Source organism: Dermacentor silvarum, chromosome 7 (genome assembly GCF_013339745.2).
Source record: "Dermacentor silvarum isolate Dsil-2018 chromosome 7, BIME_Dsil_1.4, whole genome shotgun sequence".
NCBI classification, from domain to species: domain Eukaryota; kingdom Metazoa; phylum Arthropoda; class Arachnida; order Ixodida; family Ixodidae; genus Dermacentor; species Dermacentor silvarum.
In genome coordinates this window covers 459897-486318 of record NC_051160.1, presented here as the reverse complement: position 1 = coordinate 486318, position 26422 = coordinate 459897, and the positions used below count along the sequence as shown (strand labels likewise).

Here is a 26422-nt window from a genome sequence, read left to right as displayed (position 1 = left end):
GTGGCGCCGGCGGCGGCGGTGGTGGTGGAGTTGGGGGTGGCGGCAGTGGAGACAGATCTGTCAGCTCCTTGCCCATCGTTACAACACCGCCGGCACCGCCTGACCGTTGAACCAATCGACGAATGCTAGGCCTAGCGGCCACCGCCAGTGGCCGTAGGCTGCGGCGAGTGCACTGCTGCTGCTGCTCTTGCATCGCAAGGGCCGAGGCCGCTGGTCAGCGATAGGCACGCCTCCATGCCTCGTGGTGTGAACGTCATCTTTTCGACGACTGCTGGGAGAGGTACCGCATCACCTCCTCGTAGCTGGGCGGCAGGTCCTACGAGACGAAACAAGGAGGTAAGTATCAGTAAAGAGGTATTTACATATCCGCCTAAAAACTGTGGATCCACCGCACATCGTAAGGCGCAGTAGACAGATCGAGAAAATCAACTTATTACAAGATCGGCTTATCAAGAACTTTTCATGACTGGATTATGCTAGAGCCGCAACATCAAGGTAGATTGAGAAACGTCACACCACGTACGTTTCGTGACATCTTAAAGTTGCCTTTGTGAGAAAAAGTGGTTTTTATGAGCAGAAAGGAGAGCAGTAACGAAGGAAGAGTGTGTCTGCTACTAGTCATCGGATAAAAGGGAGAGACAGATGAAGGGTGATGAACATAACAGGTGACAATAAAATAGCACATTCAGCTACATAGTGCACTGAACTTGTGTATTGCAATGCTTGTGAATTTACAACATGCGTGCAGCGCAGAACATTTAAACGAATACTAACGAACGCAAAATAATACGCTCACGTAGGTGAACAACAAGCTGCATCATGCCCGAAACAGCGCGTTTTCCGCATATGCACACTAACAAAAAAAAAAAAAAAAACTTACGCGTTTATGTCAGTGAAAAGGCCGTTTTTTTCTGTGTGTTTACAACCTTCAGAACACCTGCTTAGCACCCATTTAGTCCATAGCTAGCACCACGTAAGCTTGTGGCCGAGAACAATAAATATATTTACACACATAACGGTGGTAAATGAGGGTTGAGCCCCATTTGAGTACCTCATACGTAGGGTCTTTATGTGCACCCTATAGACCATTCTATCGACGGTGCCGCCATTCTGCGATCACAGCGCCGTCTATCGTCCGGCGCCATGCTGGTATGTGGGATCGCCCTGGAGGGTGCACAGCGAACGTACTGTTGACGACGAGTGGCAAACTTTCGCGTTTCCCTGAGAGGCCTGAACAAGTTCTTGCGATAGGGAAACTTCTTAGCGTGTCATTACTAAGCTTTCAGCTTAGTAACGCCACGTTTGTAACGCCAGTGACGCCACTGTTTTGTTCGCGCCTTTTGAGACATTCATCGCCAAAAATACTGTACTGCTTCCCTTCGCGACCCTCGATTTCTTGTCTGGTTTCAGCCATGTTTTCGTATGCAACCTTTTGTCCGCTGCGCTCACATTGCTCCGTGGCCAGTGTCTCGGCCATGTCCAAGCCATTCAGTCCCTGCACATCGTCGACGTACCAGATGCTACTTCTTGTGACGACCTTACTGACATCTGCACTCTTTCTGCTCCCGACAAGTTTTGCACCGACATCTTTAGCCCATCCATCGCTAACAGCCTTACATCAGAGCAGCGTTCGGAGCTTATCACCGTCCTGTACCGTTTTAGTTCTTCTTTCGACGCTATTCAGCCTTCCCTTGGACGCACGTCAACTGTTACGCACCACGGCGACACGGGCTCCCATTCACCACTTCGACAACGACCATACCGTGTGCCTCCTACCGAGCGCGGTGTGATTAGTGAGCATGTCGACGACATGCTTCGCCGCCACATTGTTCAGCCCTCTCACAGTCCGTGGGCCTCACCGGTCGTTCTCGTTAAGAAGGATTACTCTATCCGCTTCTGTGTTCACTTTCGCCGCCTAAATAGGATCACTCGCAAAGACGTGTACCCTCTACCGAGAATATATGATGCCCTTGACTGTTTACAGGCGTCTGAATTCGTCTTTTCACTCGACTTGCGCTCAGGGTATTGGCAGGTTCCCATGGTCGCCGCTGACAAGCCCAAAACTGCATTTGTTACCCCTGATGGACTTTATGAGTTCAACGTGATGCCTTTCGGCCTCTGTAATGCCCCTGCAACGTTCGAGCGATGGATGGACACTGTTTTGCGTGGCTTGAAATGGCAAACGTGTCTGTGTTACCTCGACGATATTGTCGTCTTCGCTCCCGATTTTACGACACATCTTCACCGCCTCAGGTGCGTTCTGACGTGCCTTGCCAACGCTTGGCTCCAACTTAATCTCAAGAAATGCCACTTTGACGCTCGAAAGTTAACCATTCTTGGCCACGTCGTGTCTAAGCACGGCGTCCAACCTGATCCCGCGAAATTGCGTGCCGTTACTGACTTTCCCAGACCGCCAAATCTCAAAGAACTTTGCAGTTTCGTCGGCTTATGTTCGTACTTTCGACGTTTTATTCGCAACTTCGCGTCTATAATAAAACCTCTGACACAGCTTCTGGGTAGCTCCGGCGACCTGTCATCATGGTCTCCAGCCTGCGACGAGGCGTTCACTACTTTACGACGTCTTCTCGCTTCGCCTCCTATTACGCGTCACTTCGATCCTGCAGCTCCGACGAAGGTACACACAGACGTCAGCGGAATGGGTCTCGGTGCCGTCCTAGCACAACGAAAACCCGGGCATCCTGAATAAGTTGTTGCTTATGGCAGCCGTACCTTCACCAAAGCGGAGACCAACTATACTGTGACTGAAAAAGAATGCTTAGCCATCGTATGGGCCCTTAGGAAGTTTCGCCCTTACTTGTACGGCCGCCCGTTTGACGTCGTCACAGATCATCACGCCCTTTGTTGGCTATCAAATTTGAAAGACCCATGTGGCCGCCTTGCCCGATGGGCTCTTCGACTTCAAGAGTTCGACATCAACGTCGTCTACCGCTCTGGCCGCAAGCACTCGGATGCTGATGCTCTGTCACGGTCTCCTCTGCCTGCCGACCTTAGTTGCCTGTCAATACTAACAACCGTCGTCTCGTCTCTCACCATCGACAGAATTGCTTCAGAGCAGCGCCACGAGTTCTGGATAGCGGCCCTCCTCGACCTACTTTCTGACACGCCCCCGCTGCCAGCCTCTCGCGCACTCCGCCGCCAAACTATTCACTTCACCATTCGCGACGACCTTCTCCACCGACGCAACTACGCATCTGACGGCCGCAAATGGCTACTCGTCATACCTGCGGTCCACTATCTGCGCATACTTTCACGTTGACCCGCAGTGCGCCCACGCTGGAGTCTTCAAAACATATGAAGACTTCGTCAGCGCTACTACTGGCGAGGAATGTTTACATACGTCCGAAAATTCGTTCGCTCATGTACGTACTGCCAACGTCGGAAATCTGCGCCTTGTCGTTCAGCTGGAGCTTTGCAGCCCCTTCCCTGTCCCGCCCGACCATTTGATCGAGTGGGAATTGACCTCTATGGTCCGCTTCATATGACACCAGCCGGTAACCGCTGGATCATCGTCGCCGTCGACCATCTTACGCGATATGCTGAAACTGCGGCACTACCTGCCGCCACAGCACGCGACGTCGCCTCGTTCCTGCTCCGCTGTTTCATCCTCCGTCACGGCCCACCTTGTGAACTTCTCAGCGACAGAGGGCGCGTCTTTTTGTCAGAGGTTGTCGAAGCTCTTCTGGCTCAGTGCCACGTTATTCATAGGACAACCACCGCCTACCACCCCCAGACCAATGGACTCACCGAACGTTTCAACCGGACCCTAACATGCTGGCCATGTACGTCGCATCTGACCGCACAGATTGTCACAGACTACCAGACCGCACAGACTACCACTGGCTTTTCTCCCTACTTTTTGCTCTACGGCCGTCACCCATCCCACACCGTGGACACCCTGCTACCCTACCAACCCGATGCCCGTTTCGACTGCAGCATGTCATGCTGAGGAGTGTCGCAAGTTAGAGCGCCACTTCCCACCGCTGTGCAACAGCGCCATAAAAGGCTCCATGACGCTCACTGTGTGCAACCTGCCTTCTCTCCCGGCGACCTCGTCTGGCTGTCAGTACCTACGAATGCCCCTGGCCTCTCCAAAACTTCTTCCCCGCTTCGATGGGCCTTATCGTATTGTCCAGCGCACGTCTATGGTGAATTACCTCATCGAACGACTGACATCCCCCTCTGACCTCCGTCGTCGTGGACGTGACATTGTACACGTCGATCGCCTCAAGCACTACCGTGAGCCGCTCGTGGTCACTACTGTTTGAGTCGCCAGGATGGCTGCTTTTTCTCCCGGGGGTGATTGTGATGAAGACGTACACCATACTCTGAAGATGGTGCACACCACCAACAGCAGCAGCATCGTGATCACTCCGCGAAAGACGACGCCGAAGTTACGGTTCAGAGCGCTGCCCGACATAACTGTTTTAGACGCCCGTTCCGTGCCAGTATATCCGAAGGATCTACATCTACGCCTGTTCCAATAAACCTTATTTCAGCCGCAATATCGAATGGCGACAGGCCTAGAGGAGCTGCCACAGCTCTGTCCGCGATCGAAATAGAAGGCGAGTCAAGTCTGAGCATTAATGATACGTAACATACGTGAAACGTGTTGTTACTGTATCTATAGCCTTGAATTATATTAAGCTATCACTCAGGCGACAATAATAAGAGGTGTCTGCGGGTGCCATGCCGTGTTCCGCACCAGCGTACATCCAAATCCAGGCAACTAGCGAAGCTCCGAGGAAACACGTTTTGCTAGCTTTCGTACATCTAAAAATTTCTCGGTACGATTATCGAGGCATTGTCTAGCATTGTCCATTCGCTTACTAACTAAATTAAGAAGCATGGTGTCAGCGCACACAAGCAAACCTGAATTGATCACACTCGAGGACTGCAGACAACCGCTGTCAAAACGCTGGCGTGGGCAAGCGCGGTGGCAGCGAGCTAAGGTTCGTGCGGTCTATTACTTGAACGGAAACTGAGCGGCGAAAGCACAGCGCATACAAAGGTAGGAGCCGTGTGCAGATCGCTTTCAAGATACGGTGCACGCGACCGCCCGCAGCCGCGCAAAGTACGCAGTTTCTGGCAGAGTAGAAGCCGCACCCCCTCCGTCCCGCGCTGCCTTCCCACTTTCCTCCTTTAGCGTGCGAGATTGAGTCACCAGTTCCCCTTGCGCCCGGTCGCAAGATACGCAGTTGGTGCCGCAGCACAACGTCGCCCCCCCCCGCTCCCTCCCATCCCCCCATGGCCTTTCGCGCGACGGAAGACGTCGTGTTTGCTCTCCACCGTGCGTTCGCTCTCCGTGATAGCCTGCGTCCCTCGCGCGCTTTCACTCACACATACAGCATACGGCGCGCGGCGACGAATTTCTAACCCTTGGACTTTATACGGAACCTCACGGCGACGGCAGAAATCCGCTTGGAGTATCCATATAATTGGTATCACAATAAAACAAACTGCTCTCTGTGACAGCAACTTGATTTTACGAAGTAATGTAGCGCCACGCGCGGCGTCATACAGATTGCGGGCGAGATTCGGAAGCAAGGGAGAGCCCATGTGAACTAGGGGAGGCCGGCACACGGTAGGCATGGCTTCGGTTACAGAACGAAAAAAGAATACATTTTCATTTTCATAGCCGGCACGTACTGTTTAAATTATACGTCTCCGGTCAACTTCCACCATAACGTTGACTGCCAATCATTACAACCTTAAAACACTTTTGAATAGAATAACATTATTGTGCATGCATGAAGAAATAGTTGACTTCGTCCATTCGCTCTAGTTGGCCGACTGGAATTCGCACCTTTGGTTCATATCGTTTGATCATGGATGCCGAGTTGGAAACAAAATCTCCTGAACATGCACGCGATGGAAGTGATGGCGTCAAGTTATTTCTGCTTATGCTGGCACTCCAAAGCCGACGCTTGTCGCTTGTCTGTAACCGCAGCGGCGGAGTCCACGGAGTCGCCGCGGCTGAAGCGTCGCTTCACATTCGCTTCGAAAGTTATTTTTGCAGCCGAATACGGCACAGTGGTAATCTGTTGACCTTAAACCATCTGAGATCGCCGCAATCAGAGACGGAGCACATTATAATAGCACTAATTCGCAATCATACCGCTACCGTTCCAAGCTACCGCTGGGAGAAAAGGCGATCCGCACATACCTGTGCGAACAGGAGAGCGGCGCGGCGCGCTGGCTCGAGGCTACGTTCCTCCTCGCCGATAAAACGGTGCTAAGAAGGGTCTTTTTGTGCCCATAAGCGCATGGAAGGGTGCTAAGGACATATGCCAACTGCATAGCGAACGTTTTCTAGGTGACACAAGATGCTATCTAATGCAACGTTTCCTATGGAATGAAGCAGCTTGATGATAGAAGACATTTCTTTTAAGAATAACTTGATTGTCGAATACATAATAATCATATTCCCTGGTATTTTTACATGTCAGTTCATATATTACGTACGAGATATTTGCTGGGCATGGAGCGCGCAGGTGTTGCTAGGGAACATCAAGCAAGATTCTGGACAAGTTATTCGATAGCTACCAATACCTGAACAGTTCCAACGTGCTCCCAGGTTGTGCTGCGAATAGAGTCTAGCTCCCATGTGAAGTTCCTGAGTTCGAATCTACCTCCATGTATATCTTCCGCAACCCATTTATAATAAATTATTATTTCAAATGCCAAGATAACCCAGCAAGAACCGTAAAGAACGCCCGTCTTCCTGAAACGCTGGGATTCAAAGCGGGTGGACGCATTAAAGGGGCCCTGAAACACTTTTCTGACCAACAGTAGAGTGACCTCACGTATAAATGACGTCGCCTCACAAACCTCCTGCGGGAAATTCTTTTATTGCGATAGCAATTATATGGACACTCAAAAGCAGATTTCTGCCGTCGGCGTCGCCGTCGCCGTCGCCGTCGCCGTGAGGTTCCGTATGACGTCATTTGGAGAAGAAATCGTCGCCGCGCGCCGAACGCTGTATGTGCGAGTGAAAGGGGCGAGGGGCGCGTCTTTCACGGGGAGTGAACGCACGGCGAAGAACAAACGCGCGTTCTGCGCCGTGCTCGCTTAAGGGCTGCAGAAGTAGGCGTCTCTGTTCTCCTTCACAATCACCATGTATGTAGAGCAAACGCGCCTTCTTCCGACGAGCGAGAGGCCGTGGGGGAGGGGGAGGGAAGGGAGGCGACGTTTAGAGGCTCCGGCAACAGTCACCAACGCCGCACGCATTTTGAGCGAACGCGGGCAAAACGCCGATGGCGTCGACAACAGTTCTGCGTGTTGCCGATGCTGCTGCATGTCCAAGTTTATACAGCTGATAAAGCTAATATCATTACTCCGTATAGCTCTCTACAAGTTTGCTATCGCAATTGATGCTTCGCCTTTCAGGTGAAACTGCGACAACTTTTTTATTGCGATGGCAATTATATGGACACTCAAAAGCAGATTTCTGCCGTCGGCGTCGCCGTCGCCGTCGCCGTGAGGTTCCGTATGACGTCAATGGAGATGAAATCGTCGCCGCGCGCCGAACGCTGTATGTGCGAGTGAAAGGGCGCGAGGGACGCGCGCTTTCACGGGGAGTGAACGCACGGCGGAGAACAAACGCGCGTTCTGCTCTGTGCTCCCTTAAGGGCTGCAGAAGTAGGCGTGTCTTTCCCCCTCTACAATCACCATATATGTAGAGCAAACTCCCCCCACGGCCTTTCGTGCGTCAGAAGAAGGCACGTTTGCTCTGATAATATTATCATTATCAGAGCAAACGTGCCTTCTTCTGACGCACGAAAGGCCGTGGGGGGAGGGGGAGGGAAGGGAGGCGACGTTTAGCTGCGGCACCAAGTGCCTATTTATATCAGAGGCTCCGGCAACAGTCACCAACGCCGCACGCATTTTGAGCGAACGCGGGCAAAACGCCGACGGCGTCGACAACAGTTCTGCGTGTTGCCGTTGCTGCTGCATGTCCAAGTTTATACAGCTGATAAAGCTGCTGTTATTACTCCGTATAGCTCTCTTCAATTTTGCTATCGCAATTGATGCTTCACCTTTCAGGTGAAACTGCGACAACTTCTTCGAATCCTTGAAAGTATAATCAGAATCAGAGGTAGTAACCACACTGATTCACGGCTCCTTCCGTCTTCATAAGCGCGCTGGAAGCTACACAGGGGGGGGGGGGGGGGGGGGCGGATGGCAAGGGGGCAAGGCCTCGCCTAATAGTTTGGTATTTTTCTTTGGTTTCTTTTTTTTTCTGTACGACGCTACTTCGCGTTCAGGCGTACGTGCGCGTCGCTTTTTCGCAACAATATGGACGCTCGTTGTGCCTCGCGTTGCAACGCCCCTGGAGCTATACGTTATACCCACAGAGACCAATCAAAGTATGCGGCTGTCAGAGCGTCTCGTCGGCTATATATGGTGCCTCATTGCCACGCTTCTCAACGGCGGGAGGCGGCACTGACATCGAGGCACCAAGCGGCTAGACTATAGAGGGCTTGTCGCAGCACCCCGTGGCGGCCGCGGTATCTACTATACGCACCACTCCGGTGCGATCTCTGAGGCCATGCGCTGCAGACGGAGCTACGCGCAAAGGTCGTGTGTAGACCGGAAGTGCAAAGACGAAATACGTTTTTCGTGTTTTTGAGATTGCAGACTTGTATATTTCATTAAGTAACTCAAAATTAGCAGTATGAGTATTACTGAGAATGTTCTCGTCATCACTAAATCTGTCAATACCTGCTGGGACCGCTTGCCTGCTCGCGAGGTAGCTGCTGACGACATTACTATGGAGAGAGCAAGCGATTTTTCACTGTTTTTGACAGGAGATTGCAAATTCGCGGCTGCATGCAGCGCAATAATATTTTGCTCAAGTGTGTTGCAGCGAAGCTGTGCATGGCTAGGGTTCTGTGTATTTTTTGTGTGCGTCAACAAATACTGAGGTCCCCCGCGAACGCTCTCAGACCACTGCTCGCGCGTTCGTCGTCTTCTTCCACAGCTGGCTCGTCGGCGTCTCTTGGATATGCATTTTGAATAGATTAGTATCAATAGGCACCATTTTCAAGATCAGTAGACTCCCAGGTAGATAATAAAGGTTTCTCAAAGATTTGCCGCTGTGCGACCCGCGTCGGCCATGTCTACATTCACACCACCCTCTCTCTTTGTCGGCGTTCCTAGCGCTTGCGTATCCAGCAAGGTATATGTACGCATGGTAGCGAAGGTGCCATAGAAGCCCATACGTCCTACAATGGCGGCTTGTGGAGGCGCGGCAACGCCTTGTACAATTTGCGGGGCCAACTTCTCGGCGGAAAAAATAAACATTTGCCGTTCGAGGGTTGTTGCGCCGAGTAGTCTGCTGCGCCAGCTCACATCACATCGCTATAACATCGCAAATACTGAGCACACAACAATACAAATGAAGCGTAGTAAGTGAGAACATTCGCCACAACATCGCGTCTCAATAAAACGTGAATACACCCATCTATGTTTATAGACCTCATTATATAACGGCACGCATTACACTGGTGAGGGAACGCGCGGTGGCGCCGACCAGTGCGGACGTCTCCGCACAGGCTCCGTCTTTTTTTTTTTTTTTTTTGCTATTTTCGTTCTTTTATGGGGTTTTCAACCCAGTTTTCTGCTCTGTATTTGTGCACAATGTGGTTTTACGTTCGTGGATATCCGATTTCTGGACTTTGGGTGCGTATTTGCCTTTTTTCGACTGTTTTCTGATCGGAACGCCACAGGAGAGGCCGTTCAGCTTAGCGGCGTCGCCGCTTCACCGCCGGCAGTTAGGCCTAGCGACGAGTAGGGCGCTTGATCGCCGCTTTACCGAGGAGATGCCTGTCGAAGTGGAAGGCGAAACGATCGAAGAAGAGGAATTCAGTGATGCGGGTTGTAATTTCGTGCGCGGCAAGTCCCCAAAGCAAGGAACCGCCGGGCGCGAACTCGACGCTGGTTCTAGAAGATATGGTGGCGGTTTTGGCGCGCCTTCCTAACGCAGCCGTTCGACGCTGAAAAAGCGGGTTATTGCGTCCTCTGGCATGCCAGACTTACCGGAAGATCACCGACGGATCGTCATACGACCGCGGGATGGTTTGGATCTCAGAAAAGCAGGGCATTGCAAGGTTGCTGAGGCAATCATGACCGCTGCGAAGATCACTTACGACGCTGCGGGGGAAGACGTTGTCTGCCCCAACGTTACACAGAATATCGTCGTCGTTAGTACGCCGCTGGAGAAACACGCGCAGAATTACGTGTGCATCAAGAAAATCAAGGTTGGAGAGAAAGTGTACAACGTCAACGCCTACTACTCCGCGGGTGACGGCTACTGCAAGGGTGTCATTCGGAACGTGGACCGGGAAATCACCGAGAAGGAACTCAATACTATGATAGTGCATTCTAGGAATCCGACAGCCATGCAAGTCAAGCGCATAAAGGACTCTGGCACCGTGGTCATCGTCATTGAAGGCTGTGAAGATCCGAATTACATCAAGTTTAGAGGTGTTCTTCTGAAGTGCTACCTGTATAGGCGACAGATGGATGTGTGCTACATATGCGCAAAAGTAGGTCATCGAGCCGATGTATGTCCGACGCCGGAGAAGAAAATCTGTCGTGGATGCGGGGTGGAAAATCCCACAGACTCACACGAGTGTAAAGCGAAGTGCAAGCTATGCGGAAAGGGTCACCCGACGGGGGATCGAACTTGTACACAGCATTATCAGACTCCTTTCCTCGTGCGACAACGACGAAGAGAACGGATTGAAGAGTCAAGACGGGAACGACAACCTCCCGGGAGGTTTCAACATTTTCCTCCCATCGAGGAGCGGGGAGACCAACGGCGGAGCCAGGGCGCTACTCCTCGCTCGGAGTCGGCTGGCCCTGGGTCACGATCCACCTCAGGGCCTGGTCATTTCCCGCCGCAAGTAACATGGGCGCAGAAGGCTGGTGGCGTGAAAGCATAGCAGGTAAGTGGGGGTAGTCCTACAGGGCAACCGGGCAGTGAGGAACTTAAACAGATCAGAAAGGAGAATTCTCTTCTAAAAGAGATGGTAATGGCACTTAAAGAGGAGATCGGAACGTTCAGGAAAGCTTTGGAGGCAACTAATAAGCCGGCTCCTGTTGCTATGGAGACTTCGGATGGACCGGTAGGTCGTAAACGCAAAGCGGTGGGTGATGTAGCGGTTTCAGACAAGGACGGTTTCGAATCGTTTCGAGAGACCATGGAAAAGTCGCTAATGGAGATCACGAGCATACTCCAACAGCTTCGAGTAGATGTAGGCGAGCTCAAGAAGCATAGCGCTGATCACAGTAAGCGACTTAGAACATTGGAGGCTAGGGCCGATGAGGTCCGAGTTATTACACCAAATGAGGAAGGCCGGACGCCGCTACTTCCTTCGCCACAGCCTAAGGTTGGGGCAGACGGAAACTCAAAATCTGGCAGTAAAAATGGCGGGGCAAAATAAGCAGCACCCGGCACTCCGCGTGTGGCAGTGGAACTGCTGGGGGTTTCAAAGAAAAAAGGCGGCGTTGTGCTAGTTTATTAGAGCTAGAGAAGACAAGCCGCATGTCGTGTTGCTGCAGGAGACTCTCCTAGAGGGGATTACCCTGTCTCGGTATGAGACTTTCTGCCACAGACAGGATGACGGCTGGGGGATAGCGGTATGCGTTTCAAAGCAAATTTCGGCTCTTGTACATCACGATCTCGACAAGCGATTTAAATCGAAATATCAATGCATTGAACTTCTCCCGGGGAGGCGACTGCTCAAGCGGTTGCTAATTTTACATGTTTACAGTTCCCCAAAACGTTCGCAGGACCGTTTTTACGCACTTATTTCAAAGGCTATGAGGCTCGCGAACCGCGGTGGCATACCGCATTTGGTGTGTGGAGATTTCAACGCGCTACACACTGCGTGGGGGTATCCAAAAACTACAAGGAAGGGTGACTCACGTTACAAGAGCACACATGACTTGGGCATGGTTATGTTGACTGATCCCCGTTATCCGTCTCGAACTGGCAACTCAGTTAGTAGGGACACCACACCTGACTTAACATTTACAAATTTTCAGGATCACTGCGAGTGGACTAATTTATATGAAGACTTAGGTAGCGACCATTATATACTCGAAACTACGCTCTTGGCAACTGTCGCTGTCAGCAGGAAACACACTATGATAGACTGGGATCTTTTCCGCGATATTCGTAAAGACAGGGGCTGCTGGGAGAATTTTTCGGATTGGAAACAAAACTTATCCAGGGACGTTAAGAGGGCCACAAAGGTCGTAGAGACGCCGCCAGAGATCGGGAGCGTGGATAGCAAACTTGCCCACCTCTTTTAGGCCAGAAATGACCTTAAGGAGCGCTGGAAACAGAACAAGCTCAATAGGCGGTTAAGGCGAAGGGTCGCTTAAATTAACAGGGAGATCGAGACCATAGCCTCCATGTCGAGACTTACTCCGTGCAGCTCGAGAGAGCGCGATGGGAGGAGACGTGCAACATGGTAGATGGGCAAATGCGTGTTGGGGGAAAATGGAACTTACTTAAACCTCTGATGGGACCCGAAAAAAGCAAGAGTAGTCAGCACAGGGTGGTTGACCGTATAGTCAGCGCGGCTCTCAGAGACAGCTCAGAAAAGGAAGTTTGCAACATGCTTGCAGGCAAATATTTGCCACTTAGAGGAGTGGATCCCCCCCCCCCCCCCCCCCCCCCTTCGCGGTCCCTCCTCTATAGCGGGCGGACGCAATCAAAGCTTGATGAGAATATTACCACAGCTGAAGTTCGAATGGCGCTAATGGATCTCAATGGCAGGTCGGCACCCGGGACTGACCAGATAACTAACACGACACTGCGAAACCTTGATGACGCTTCGATTGACTTTCTCACCGACTTTTTTAACCACCACTGGGCCAATGGCACTTTCCCCGAGGAATGGAGACATGCGGAGATGGTCCTCATCCCTAAGCCGGGCAAAAAGCCCAGCCTTAACAGCCTCCGCCCCATCTCACTTACATCTTGTGTTGGAAAGGTGTATGAGCACGTTGTCAATAACAGATTATCTGCGTTTATCGAAGACGAGGGTCTCCTCCCTCCGAATATGGTGGGTTTACGGCCGCATCTCTCAACGCAGGATGCGATGCTTCTGCTTAAATCTCACATCTTTGACAATAGCACTCGCGATGCCAGGGCTATACTTGCTCTCGATATGGCTAAGGCATTTGACCACATATCGCATACCCACATATTGGAATCCGTAAACGACATGAACCTGGGTGCGCCGGTTTTATCATTTTGCTGCGACTTTTCTCAGTGAGCGAACAGCCACTCTTAGGTTGGGGGAGCTGAAGTCGGAAAGCTACGAATTAGGTTCGCATGGAACCCCTCAGGGGGCAGTCGTCTCCCCACTTCGTTTCAATATTGGCATGGCTCGCCTTACTCGGGAACTGGACGAACTCGAGGGATTTGGAAACTGCACTCTACGTGGATGACATCACGGTTTGGGTCCGCGGTGGTGCCGTAGGGCACCTTGAGGACAGATTGCAGGAGGCGGTCAACACGGTCGAAAGGAACATCAGTCATATGTCCTTAAAGCTTTCAAGTAGCAAATCGGAGCTATTAATATACAAGCCCACCAGAAAGGGACGGCGACCCAAGGACTGGGTCCCCCCGGAGGAGGTGGATGTCACATTATTGACTGCTAGTGGGGATACAATTCCCAAGGTTACCTGTATCCGAATATTGGGTATGTTCATCTCAGCGAACGGACATAACACGGAAACTCTACGTAGATAAGTGCAACATACTGCTGCAACGCTTCGCCTCATTATCAGGGTTTCTAACAGGAAAGGAGGCATGAGGGAGGGCAATCTTCTTCGCCTTTTTCATACCTTCCTCATGAGCCATGTTCATTATGTTGCGTCTTTACATAATTGGCTCGCTGCTGACAGGGAGAAGCTGAATGTACTGATCCGTAAAACTGTTAAAAGGGCGCTCGGCCTTCCAATCAGAACTAGCACGGAGGGGCTGTTAGCATTAGGAATTCACAACACGCTGGATGAAATTATAGAGGCTCAATGTACGGCGGAGATCTCTCGCCTGTCGGTCAACCGGGTGGGTCGGGAGATTTTGGCGCGTGCCGGAATTCCTACAATACTACAGGAGGAGCGGATGACCTCTCTTGACTCCGCCATTGGACAGGTGCTCGTGGTTAAACCTATTCCTAGGGAATATGCACCCTCAATTTAACATCGCAAGGCGTAGGGCTGGAGCCAAGAAAATCTTGGAGCAAGTACAATTAAACTCGGGATCGTCGACCTTCACGGACGCAGCGCGCACAGATAGGAATCGTTATGTGGCCGTTGCGGTCTCTGAGCGAGGTACATTGATGTCGGCATGCTCTGTCGAGGCAGCTTCCCCAGCAATAGCTGAGCAAGTATCCATCGCACTAGGGCTTTTGGACTCCACCCGTTATCATATCTATTCGGATTCACGTTCGGCGGTTAGAGCCTTTGCTTCTGGTAGTGTCTCCCCGCTTGTTGCTAGGATTCTCAGAGGTAGGACCATCACTCCACACGAGATCATTTGGTTCCTGGCCCATATGGGCTTCACGATCGGCGGCATCACCAACTCCAACGAATTGGCCCACGCCCGGGCGCGAGGACTTGCCTTCCGCGCGGGGCTTGACGGCCCTGGCTCGTTGGACCGCTCCGCCCCGCCCGGGGTTAAGCCTCTGGATGGGGATGCGGCTGATCTGGGGTCGCGGGAAATTTTAGCGACATTCAACGAAGTCACTTCGCATTATTGCTTGGGTCGTAGGGTCTTTCCTCCACCCCATTCGCATCTCACCAGGGGACAAGAAATTACGCTCAGACTGCTGCAGACAGGGGTTTACCCCTGTCCAGCTAGCGTTTCGGTATATATGGATAGATCTCCTGACTGCCCGGACTGTGGGTGTGTGTGTGTACATTTGAACACATGATGTGGGACTGCCCTCACATACCCAAGAAACTCAAGGCAAAAATCAACTCAAGAGAAGGCTTTTATTCCACATCAAAAGCACGGATCGTCACCGTCAGCTTCGGGCAATCCAAGGGGCCCACGATGCTGCGGGCAGGTACTCCCTGCCTGTCCCAACGTGGGAGCGGCCCGCAGGGGGGTCGGGGTAAAACCCGGCTTTCCTCCCTCGGTCTTCAATAAAGTTATTATTGCGATAGCAATTATATGGACACTCCAAAGCAGATTTCTGCCGTCGCCGTCGCCGTCGCCGTGAGGTTCCGTATGACGTCAATGGAGATGAAATCGTCGCCGCGCGCCGAACGCTGCATGTGCGAGTGAAAGTGTGCGAGGGACGCGCGCTTTCACGGGGAGTGAACGCACGGCGGAGAACAAACGCGCGTTCTGCGCCGTGCTCCCTTAAGGGTTGCAGAAGTAGGCCACCCTTTCCTCCTTTACAATCACCATATATGTAGAGCAAACGCGCCTTCTTACGACACACGAAAGGCCGGGAGGTGGGGGAGGGGGGGAGGGAAGGGAGGCGATGTTTAGCTGCGGAACTAAGTGCCTATTTATACCAGAGGCTCCGGCAACAGTCACCAACGCCACATGCATTTTGTGCGAACGCGGGCAAAACGCCGACGGCGTCGACAACAGTTGTGCGTGTTGCCGGTGCTGCTGCATGTCCAAGTTTATACAGCTGATAAAGCTACTATCCTTACTCCGTATAGCTCTCTAAAAATTTGCTATCGCAATTGATGCTTCGCCTTTCAGGTGAAACTGCGACAAATTTTTTTATTTATCTATCTATTACACTGGTGACCCTTGAGAGTTTTGCATGAATTAAGAGCAATGGGTTCACCCAGATTTTGAACGAAGTAGCATATCGATGTGTCCGTAGTACCAACACACATCCGTTATTTCGATGTTAAGATAAAATCAACATTACAGTGAAAGGACTCAGAAAAACCACACTTTAATCTTCACTAACACAGCACGGGTGCCGCCTGTAGTGTTTCTCCGGTACTGAAGACATTGCTAAAACTTAATATTTAGTGAAAAGGCAGTTCAAAAATAAAGTTGCTGATCAGATCTTGTAAGGTAAGGTTATATATATATATTGTAATGAAGAAGAAGAGCACACGGACAAGGCCAGCCAGATCGACTGTTCAATGCCTGCAGTGCAACCAGTAGGCCAGCCGGATCGCCAGTGCTTAGCACGAGTGGGAGCCGTTCGTGCAACCAGCTGTTCCTGCTCTGTGTCACCTGCCTTTTCGATTGCGAACAGACGCTGCCATCTGAACTGTTCAGTACGCCCCTTTACAATTGGTGGAAGGTGCTGGGTTTTCAAGAACATTTACACCCTGGAACTCCGGTCTCGGACTCTGCCTTCCGTCATGCCTGACTCGCCCCAGCCGACGTCGCCGCCACCCTCCATTGCCTGCTCTGGCGCTCTCCCCGCTCCGCCATCCCGCGGTTTTCAGAGGTACAGATGAGCAAGACGTCAATGACTGGCTGTCTACCTACGAACGGGTGAGCTTGCACAATCGTTGGGACGATACCGCCAAGTTAAATGCCGTCATCTTCTACCTTGCGGGAGTGGCTCACCTGTGGTTTAAAAATCACGAAGGCGATTTTCAGTCCTGGTCCGCGTTCAAGACCAGTTTCGCTGAAGTGTTCGGTCGCCCCGCCGTCCACAAGTTGCGCGCCGAGCAGCGGTTACGAGAACGAGCACAACAACCCGGTGAAACATTCACCTGTTATATCGAAGAGGTTCTCGACCTATGCAAACGTGTGGATACTTCTATGCCCGAAAATGACAAATTGAAACACATTTTGAAGGGCATCGCCGATGACATCTTCCAAATGTTGATCGCCAAGAGTCCGCGTACCGTAGCAGAGCTCATAAACTTGTGCCAAAGCTACGACGAGTTGAGGAGGCAGCGCGATTTGACCAGGCGCCCCTCAGTGGCTGACGAGACCCTCTCTTCCATGACAGTATTCTCTGATCGCTCCCCCCTGCTCACACAAATCCAAGCTTTCGTGCGGGAGGAAGTTGCACGACAGCTTTCTCTACTACCCTTCGCTGAGCTACCCCAACAACAGCCGCTGCCGCAACAGCCTCCTACACAGCTCGCTCCGACGCTCCGGCGGGTTATTGAAGAGCAAGTTGCTGAGGCTCTACCAATGCAGCATCAGCAGTCCCCTGTCGCAGCGCCACTTACTTACGCATCCGTCGCCGCGCAGCCTCCTCGTCAACCACTCGTTGCGCTACATCCACGGCCGCTACCACCCGTTCATCATCCCGTTCATCGACCTCCTCCTGCCTTTGCTAATCCTTGGCGTACGCAAGACAACAGGCCCATATGTTATGCCTGCGGTATTCCCGGCCATGTTGCACGACTCTGCCGCCGCCGCATGCTGCACTCTGATGGCTTTGCGCAGTCGCCTCCCTACGCCGACGTGCAACCCTTCCACGACAATTCTTTTAGTCGGCAGTCGAACAGGCCACCAGCCGAGCGCCCGGTCCTTACACGTCGTTCACCTTTCCCCGCGTCGCCGCTGGTTGTCCCCGATGCGTCGGCGCCCTTCACCCACGCAAGAGGAAAACTAAGCGCCGCAGTTCAGGAGGCAGGAACTGCGTCGCCATCGATCTGTACAAGTCCTCCATTGTCGCCTGCGAACGTTGTCGACCTTACTGTTGACGGCGTCGCTACCGTTGCGCTAATTGATACTGGAGCAGCCGTGTCTGTCCTAAACGAACGCCTCTCTCGCGCTTTACGAAAAGTTACGACGCCACTTTCTGGGTTTTCTCTTCGCACAGCAAGCGCCCAGCCAGTTCGGCCTTCAGCAGCATGCACAGCTAGAGTTATTATTCAGGGCGTTCTCTATATTGTGGAGTTTGTGGTTCTGCAGTCATGCTCTCACGACGTGATACTCGGGTGGGACTTTCTTTCGCGAAATAACGCTGTCATCAACTGTGCGCGTGCTGAAGTCGAATTATCGCCTCTGTGTGACGTGCCCCTCGTCGACGCTACTTCTCTTCCCGCTAAGCTAGTCCTTCGGGAAGACATCGCCATACCGCCGTACTCGTCTGCCGTTGTTCCCGTCTTTTGTGGCGCTGTCTCTGAAGGCGCTGTCCTCTTCACTCCTTCGGAACTCTTCATAACCCGCAAAGATGTTCCCCTCCCTTTCGCCACGCTTGACATTTCAGTCGGTTTCAGCTCCATCGTTGTCTGCAATCCCCTTCCTACAGCCCTGAAGGCTCTTTGCGGCGAAGCACTTGGCCGTGTTCAGCCTCTTGATGACATGTTTATTACCGACGTGCCGGATGCTTCGCATGCACAGCTCACTGACTTCTGTGCACTTTCCACTTCTGCTCCGCCATCACCTGACTTATTCACACCTTTCATTGCCGACGACCTTACTTCCGAGCAGCGCTCCCAGCTTCTTCACCTGCTTGCCCAGTTCCGTTCTTCTTTTGATGTCGCTCAGCCTACTCTGGGCCGCACGTCAACCATCAGCCACCACATCGACACTGGCTCCAACGCGCCTTTGCGGCAGCGCCCGTACCGCGTCTCCGCCAAGGAGCGTCAGGTCATCAGTGAGCACGTCGACGACATGCTTCAGCGCGGCGTCATTCGACCTTCCCATAGTGCGTGGGCATCACCGGTGGTTCTCGTCACAAAAAAGACGGTTCCATTCGGTTCTGCGTCGATTATCGCCGTCTTAATAAGATAACGCGAAAAGACGTGTACCCTCTACCGCGCATTGACGACGCTCTGGACAGCTTGCAAGGCGCTGAATTCTTCTCTTCGTTGGATTTACGCTCGGGCTACTGGCAGGTCCCGATGTCAGCAGTTGATCGCCCTAAAACCGCATTCATTACTCCAGATGGTTTATACGAATTTAATGTGATGCCATTTCGCCTATGCAATGCGCCTGCTACGTTTGAGCGAATGATGGACAATATATTGCGCGGCCTAAAATGGAGCACGTGTTTATGCTACCTTGACGACATCGTTGTGTTCGCCCCTGATTTCAGCACGCATCTTCTCCGCCTTAGGCAAGTGTTGATGTCCTTGACCAACGCAGGCCTGCAACTGAACTTGAAAAAGTGCCAGTTCGCCGCGCGGAAGCTCATGATTCTAGGTCACGTCGTATCCCAAGACGGCATTTGCCCCGACCCATCAAAACTTCGCGCTGTGGCAGAGTTTCCTAAACCTAAGACACTCAAAGAACTCCGCGCCTTCATCGGCCTCTGTTCTTACTTCCGACGCTTTGTTCGCAATTTTGCCTCGATTATATCACCTCTGACACAACTCTTAAGTGGCGCCAACGACCTATCCTCCTGGTCTCCTGCATGCGACACCGCGTTCGTGACCTTACGCCGTCTCCTGACGTCTCCGCCTATACTGCGACACTACGACCCCACCGCCCCAACTGAAGTGCATACCGATGCCAGTGGTATTGGCCTTGGTGCTGTCCTTGCGCAGCGCAAGCCTGGCTACTCCGAGTACGTCGTTGCTTACGCCAGTCGTGCGCTGACCAAAGCGGAACGCAATTACAGCGTCACAGAAAAAGAATGCCTGGCCATCGTTTGGGCACTCGGGAAGTTTCGCCCTTATTTATACGGCAGACCTTTCAATGTGGTTACTGACCATCACGCCCTTTGTTGGTTATCCTCTTTAAAAGACCCGTCTGGACGCCTTGCCCGCTGGGCTCTTCGCATTCAAGAATACGACATACACGTCATCTACCGCTCAGGCCGCAAGCACACTGACGCTGACGCTCTGTCCCGCTCTCCGCTGCCAGCCGACACTGCCTCCCACTCCACCTCTGAGACGGTGTCGTCGGTCGACATCGACAACTTCGCATCAGAACAGCGCAAGGATCCTTGGGTGGCCTCTCTTTTGGATCTCCTTTCTGGCTCGCCAGCATCTCCCATCTCCCGCTCCCTGCGTCGCCAGGCTGCCCATTTTGCTGCCCGGGATAACCTCTTGTATCGACGCAACTACCAGCCCGATGGTCGCAAGTGGCTCCTAGTTATCCCCAGGTCTGCGTTCCGACATGTGCGCGTCTTTCCATAATGACCCACAATGTGCACACGCCGGCGTTTTGAAGACGTATGAGCGCTTGAGGCAACGTTACTACTGGCGAGGAATGTTTACTTTTGTCCAAAAGTTTGTCCGCTCGTGCCCGCAATGCCAACGCCGCAAACCTCCGCCTCATCCGGCCCACGGTTTATTACAGCCGCTTCCGTGCCCTGCTCGTGCCTTCGACCGTGTGGGAATTGACCTGTACGGGCCGCTACCGCTCACACCTGCTGGCAAACGATGGATTATTGTAGCGGTTGATCACCTTACACGCTATGCCGAAACCGCCGCTCTACCTGCAGCAACCGCCAGTGACGTTGCATCCTTTCTGCTCCATCGTTTCATTCTTCGTCATGGCCCGCCTCGGGAACTGCTGAGCGATAGAGGCCGCGTGTTTTTGTCGCAGGTGGTTGAAGCTCTGCTTGCTCAATGCCGCATAGTTCACCGGACCACTACGGCGTACCATCCTCAAACTAACGGGCTTACGGAGCGCTTCAATCGAACCCTTGGTGATATGCTCGCCATGTACGTTTCATCGGAGCATACAAACTGGGACATCATCCTCCCATTTGTCACGTACGCATACAATACGGCTACCCAAAGTACTACGGGATTTTCCCCGTACTTCCTCCTCTACGGTCGCAATCCTTCCCATACCATCGATACGGTTTTGCCTTATACACCAGACGCGTCAGAGTGTGCTCCCTTATCAGCCGTCGCCCATACGCCGAGGAATGCCGTCAATTAGCCCGTCATTTCACCTCCGACGACCAACAACCACAAAAAGACAACCGCGATGGCGACGCTACGAATCCGAACTTCGCTCCCGGCACACTTGTCTTGTTGTCCGTGCCTTATACCACGCCTGGACTTTCGACAAAACTTCTCTCGAAGTATGATGGACCATACCGCATCGTCGAACGCACCTCTCCGGTCAACTATGTCATAGAGCCGCTTACACCGACATCCGACAAGCGCCGCCGTGGACGGGATATTGTCCACGTTCACCGCCTGAAACCATTTTATGAACCGCTCGTCTCCACGTCGTAAGTCGCCAGGATGGCTCCGCTTTTGCACCGGGGGTAATTGTAATGAAGAAGAAGAGCACACGGACAAGGCCAGCCAGATCGACTGTTCAATGCCTGCAGTGCAACCAGTAGGCCAGCCGGATCGCCAGTGCTTAGCACGAGTGGGAGCCGTTCGTGCAACCAGCTGTTCCTGCTCTGCGTCACCTGCCTTTTCGATTGCGAACAGACGCTACCATCTGAACTGTTCAGTACGCCCCTTTACAATATATATATATATATATATATATATATATATATATATATATATATATATATATTGTACTGAAGAAGAACGAGCAGTATGCACTGCTTCGAGAAAGACGACGACGAGCCTTGTGCCTGTGTGTTGCCTGAGCTGTGAAACCTCTCCCTGCAGTGCTTACGCTGTAATTAATTAAACTAGAGTGCCTCTCTACATTTGGTGGAGGTGCTGGGTCCTCTTCCGACCTGGAACTCCGCAGCTGGACGCTCCCTCCCGTTTCTGCCATGCCTGAGGACGCCGCGCAGCCCGATGCTCCCCAGGCATCGCCTGTTGTCTGCTCCAGTACTCTACGCCAACGCGATCCTCCTGTCTTCAGCAGCACCGACGATCATGACGTAGAGCATTGGCTCTCCTCATACGCCCGAGTGAGTGCGTCAACAAATGGGATGACAAAGATAAGCTGACTAACGTCATCTTCTATCTTTCTGGAGTCGCTCATCTCTGGTTCCGGAATCATGAGTCCGACCTTTTCACCTGGACAGCATTCACTAATTGTTTCAAAGAAGTCTTCGGTCGCCCTGCTGTGCGAAAGCTTCGTGCGGAACAACGCTTGCGTGGTCGCGCTCAGCAAAAGGGTGAAAACTTCAGCAGTTACATTGAAGATGTTGACTTTTGTCGGCGCATTAACCCCACTATGCCAGAAAGTTAAAAGATTAAGAATGTCATGAAAGGCATCGAAGATGATGCCTTCCAGATGCTCTTGGCGAAAAATCCTCGAACGGTTGACGAGGTGATCACCCTGTGCCAGAGCTACGACGAGCTCCGCAAACAACGCCTCACTACGCGCCGAGCTGCCGCGCCGGACGACACGGTTTCGGCCCTAACCGACAGTTTTAATGCTGCTCCCGCCCACTCCTCGTTCCTCAACCAAGTCAAACAATTCGTTCGAGAGGAAGTCGCGCGTCAACTGTCACTTTTGCCTGCTACCCGGTCGCCTGAGTCTTCCCTGTGTCCGGAACTACGTCGGGTCATACATGACCAAGTCAGCGACGCACTACCTCTCGCTCATCAGCCACCTCAAGCGCCGGTTCCGCTCACGTACGCTGCCGTCGTCGCCAGTCCAAGACCTCCGCCTGCAGTTTCGCACTACCCGCCCACAAGCGGCTTCTACGCGTCGCCTTCTGCAGCTGCAAACTACATGCCTAGAAGCGACTTCTGCGCGCCTCCGCAGCCCCTACGCCCGGCTCAGCATTGTGCACCCCAGCCTGGGCCCCCTGTTCACAATCCATGGCGTACCCAAGACAATCGGCCCATCTGCTACGCGTGTGGCTTTGCTGGCCACGTGGCACGATTTTGCCGCCGGCGGGGTTGGTACCCTCCCGATACTCCGAGACCACAAGTGAATGCACCTGACTCCCAGTCCCGCTATGTCCCACCTGTCCCGCACTTCGGTTCCTCGTCTCCTGCTCCTCGAAGTTTCACCACTCGTCGGTCTCCATCTCCCCGTCGACGTTCCCTGTCCCCCCTTGTCCACCGCCCTCCAGCTGTGGAGGAAAACTAAAAGGCCCAGTTCCGGAGGCAAGAACTGCGATCTTATCGAACTGCTCAAGCCCTCGTTTATTCCCTGCGAACGTCATTGAAGTTTATGCGGAAGGTATCGCCGTTCAGGCGCTTGTCGACACCGGTGCCGCGGTGTCAGTGATTGCCGACCAGTTTCGCCGTACGCTCCGAAAGGTCACGACCCCGTTTTCCGCTATTACGCTACGTGCAGAAAGCGCTGAGCCAATTGAGCCTGTAGGAACTTGCACCGTCCGTGTCGCCATACAAGACAGTTTATATCACATTGAGTTTGTTGTTCTTCCCCGCTGCTCTCATACCATCATTCTAGGTATTGATTGTACCCGTGCAGAACTTGCGCTCACTCCATTTTGCGGAAGTCTTTCTGAAGATTTGCCTCTTTCTTCTGCTAGAGTGTTTGTCGCCGCCGACACCGATATCCTTGCTTTTTCTTCCGCCCTTGTGCCCGTTATCTTTGTTGCTTTCTACAATTCTACAGTTCTCTTCACGCCATCGAAACTTGCTGCACGTCGTCATCCCTTCTTGCTTCCCTTCGCCATCATTCCGATTCGCCAGAGCTCCAGCGCACTTTACGTTTCCAATCCGTTTTCGTGTCCATCAAGCCTACACCATGGCGAGTGCCTCGGGTCTGCTGACGAACTTAAGACGAGCTTTCTCTACGATGTGCCTGATGACTCGACTCCTCTTCAGGTTGACGCTATAGCTCTTCCTGTCTCTGCGTCTGGGCCAGCATGTGACAGAACGTATGCTCGGTGTTTTGATCCGAACCTCACTCCGAGTCAGCGAGCGCAGAGCGTCGCCCTCCTTACCCGATTTCGCACTTCTTTTGACCTCCAACAACAATGTTTAGGGCGTACAGCTACAGTCGTTAATCACATCGACACCGGTAGCCATGTGCCACTACGGCAGCGTCCATACCGTGTGTCCGCGACGGAGCGCCGTGTCATCGACGAGCACGTAGGCGACATGCTTCAACGCGGCGTGATACAGCCGTCCCACAGTCCTTGGGCCTCTCCAGTAGTGCTGGTGAAAAAGAAAGATGGGACAATTCGTTTTTGTGTGGACTATCGACGCCTGAACAAGATAATCCGGAAAGATGTCTATCCTCTCCCCCGTATCGACGACGCACTGGACTGCCTCCAAGGCGCTGAATTCTTTTCGTCCTTAGACTTACGATCTGGTTATTGGCAAGTCCCGGTGGCTGAGTCAGATCGCCCGAAAACGGCATTCGTTACGCCTGACGGCTTATATGAATTTACCGTGGTGCCCTTTGGCCTGTGCAATGCGCCTGCCACATTTGAAAGAATGGCGGATAACATCCTCCGCGGCCTCAAATGGCAGACATGCCTTTGTTACCTCGATGACATTGTCATCTTTTTCCCGGACTTTTCTTCTCACCTGCTCCGACTCGAACGCGTCCTCACTTGCCTCGCCGATGCTGGACTCCAGCTCAACATAAATAAGTGTCGCTTCACCGCCCGACAGCTAGTCATCCTTGGCCACGTTGTTTCTAAAGATGGTGTGCTTCCAAATCCTACCAAACTCCAAGCAGTCGCCGAATTCGCACGACCAAAGACCACCAAAGAACTCCGCAGCTTCATCGGATTGTGCTCATACTTTCGCCGTTTCATCCGCAACTTCGCCACCATAATAGCGCCTTTGACGTAGCTTCTCGCGGGAAACCACGACCTCTCGGCCTGGTCGCCACTTTGCGATGCCGCATTCACTACGCTGCGTCGTCTTCTAACCGCACCCCCGATTCTCCGTCATTTCGACCCAACCGCACCGACAGAAATTCACACGGATGCTAGTGGTGTCGGCATTGGCGCTGTTCTCGCGCAACGAAAGACTGGCTTCGATGAATACGTCGTTGCCTACGCCAGCCGCGCACTGACGAAAGCGGAAGTCAACTATTCCGTTACAGAAAAAGAATGCTTGGCTATCACTTGGGCCATAACTAAATTCCGCCCTTATCTCTACGGCCGCCCATTCGACGTAATAACTGACCATCATGCCCTCTGCTGGCTGTCGTCCTTAAAGGACCCTTCAGGTCGCCTTGCTCGATGGGCGCTCCGCCTCCAAGAGTATGACATTAGAGTGCTGTACCGCTCTGGCCGTAAACATTCGGACGCGGATGCCCTGTCCCGCTCCCCTGTGTCAGGCCAGCCCAATTTTTCGAAGGTACCAATATGCGAGTCCTCGCTTACTGCCACGGACATGCTTTCGGAGCAGCAGAAGGATCGAAGGAATGTCTCTATGCTGGCTTTTCTGTCCAACCCATCAGCGCCTTCGTCTGACCGTACACTGCGTCGCCAAGCACACCACTTCGTTGTTCGTGACGGACTCCTATACCGCCGTAACTACCTCTCGGACGGCCGCAAATGGTTACTCGTGGTCCCACGGCAGCTACGTCCGGACATATGTGCAGCGTTTCACGATGACCCGCAATGCGCGCATGCAGGAGTACTAAAAACGTACGCGCGCCTGCGACTCCGTTATTACTGGCGCGGAATGTACCGATTCGTCCACCGATATGTGCGCTCATGCCTCGCTTGCCAACGCCGCAAGAATACCCCTTGTTCCTCAGCTGCCCCATTGCAACCTTTGCCTTGCCCAGGACGCGCCTTTGACCGCGTCGGAGTGGACATTTACGGGCCCCTGCCGAGTATTTCAGACGGCATTCGCCGGGTGATTGTGGCGATAGACCATCTAACGCGTTAGGCGGAAACTTCGCCTCTGCCCAGCGCATCTGCGCGTGATGTTGCATGGTTCCTTCTGAGTAACATCATACTTCGCCATGGAGCCCCCAGCAGTGGCGTAGCCAAAAATTTTGTTCGGGGGGGGCGGGGCTCAGGTTACAGCGCGGCCTCCTCCTTATAGAATTTGTCGAGGGATCAAATGCATGAATAATAACTGCATTGCCAATTCCATTGTATATTAGATGCTGCAAACGAATTATTGAACGCTATGCACTGTCCATTAAAATATGTATGTTTTCATAAAAGAATATATTCGTATGCCCCAAAAATTGTGGCAGAAATAACTGATATCAATGCTTCCGCATTTTTTTTGGGTCTAATTAATAAGTAAAGAAAACATCACATGAACTTTAGAACTATTGACCCTTTTCGCGGAGCAGTTTGTTTTGGAGAAACGAGATGGCGCTCACGGCGGCGCGCCATACCTCTCCTCAGCGACCGCGCACGAATACGAAACCATTACCGCTTCTACCTTGCTTCTGTGCTATCAGCTGTCGGAAATGCAACTGAGTTTTCGCTATCACACTGTGCTCCAATCTTGCTAGATTGAATAATGTGGATTGAAGACGTGTGCAGTAGTTGGCTGCAAAAATAGTGACTGGCATGTTAAGCAATAGAATGAATCTGTGTGGCGAAGTTCGCGGACCGCTGCTGCAACTGTCCGAACGTGTTACCGGCACTTCGTGATGTACGGATTTCCTCGAGGATACATAAATTTGCTCATCCGC

General features: G+C 52.5%; 2 protein-coding genes across 2 annotated transcripts in view; both read right to left on the bottom strand.

Moving 5' to 3' along the window:
* LOC119457436 (uncharacterized) overlaps window positions 1-26422 on the bottom strand; it is a 742184-nt gene that overhangs the window by 406148 nt on the left and 309614 nt on the right. The gene's annotated exons all lie outside the window — the stretch shown is intronic.
* Window positions 182-26422, bottom strand: part of LOC119457437 (uncharacterized) — a 263718-nt gene continuing 237477 nt past the window's right edge. The window contains exon 8 of the mRNA XM_037718989.2: window positions 182-316. Coding sequence (XP_037574917.1) covers window positions 254-316 — 63 coding nt within the window. The 3' untranslated portion in view covers window positions 182-253. The remainder of the gene's footprint in view (window positions 317-26422) is intronic.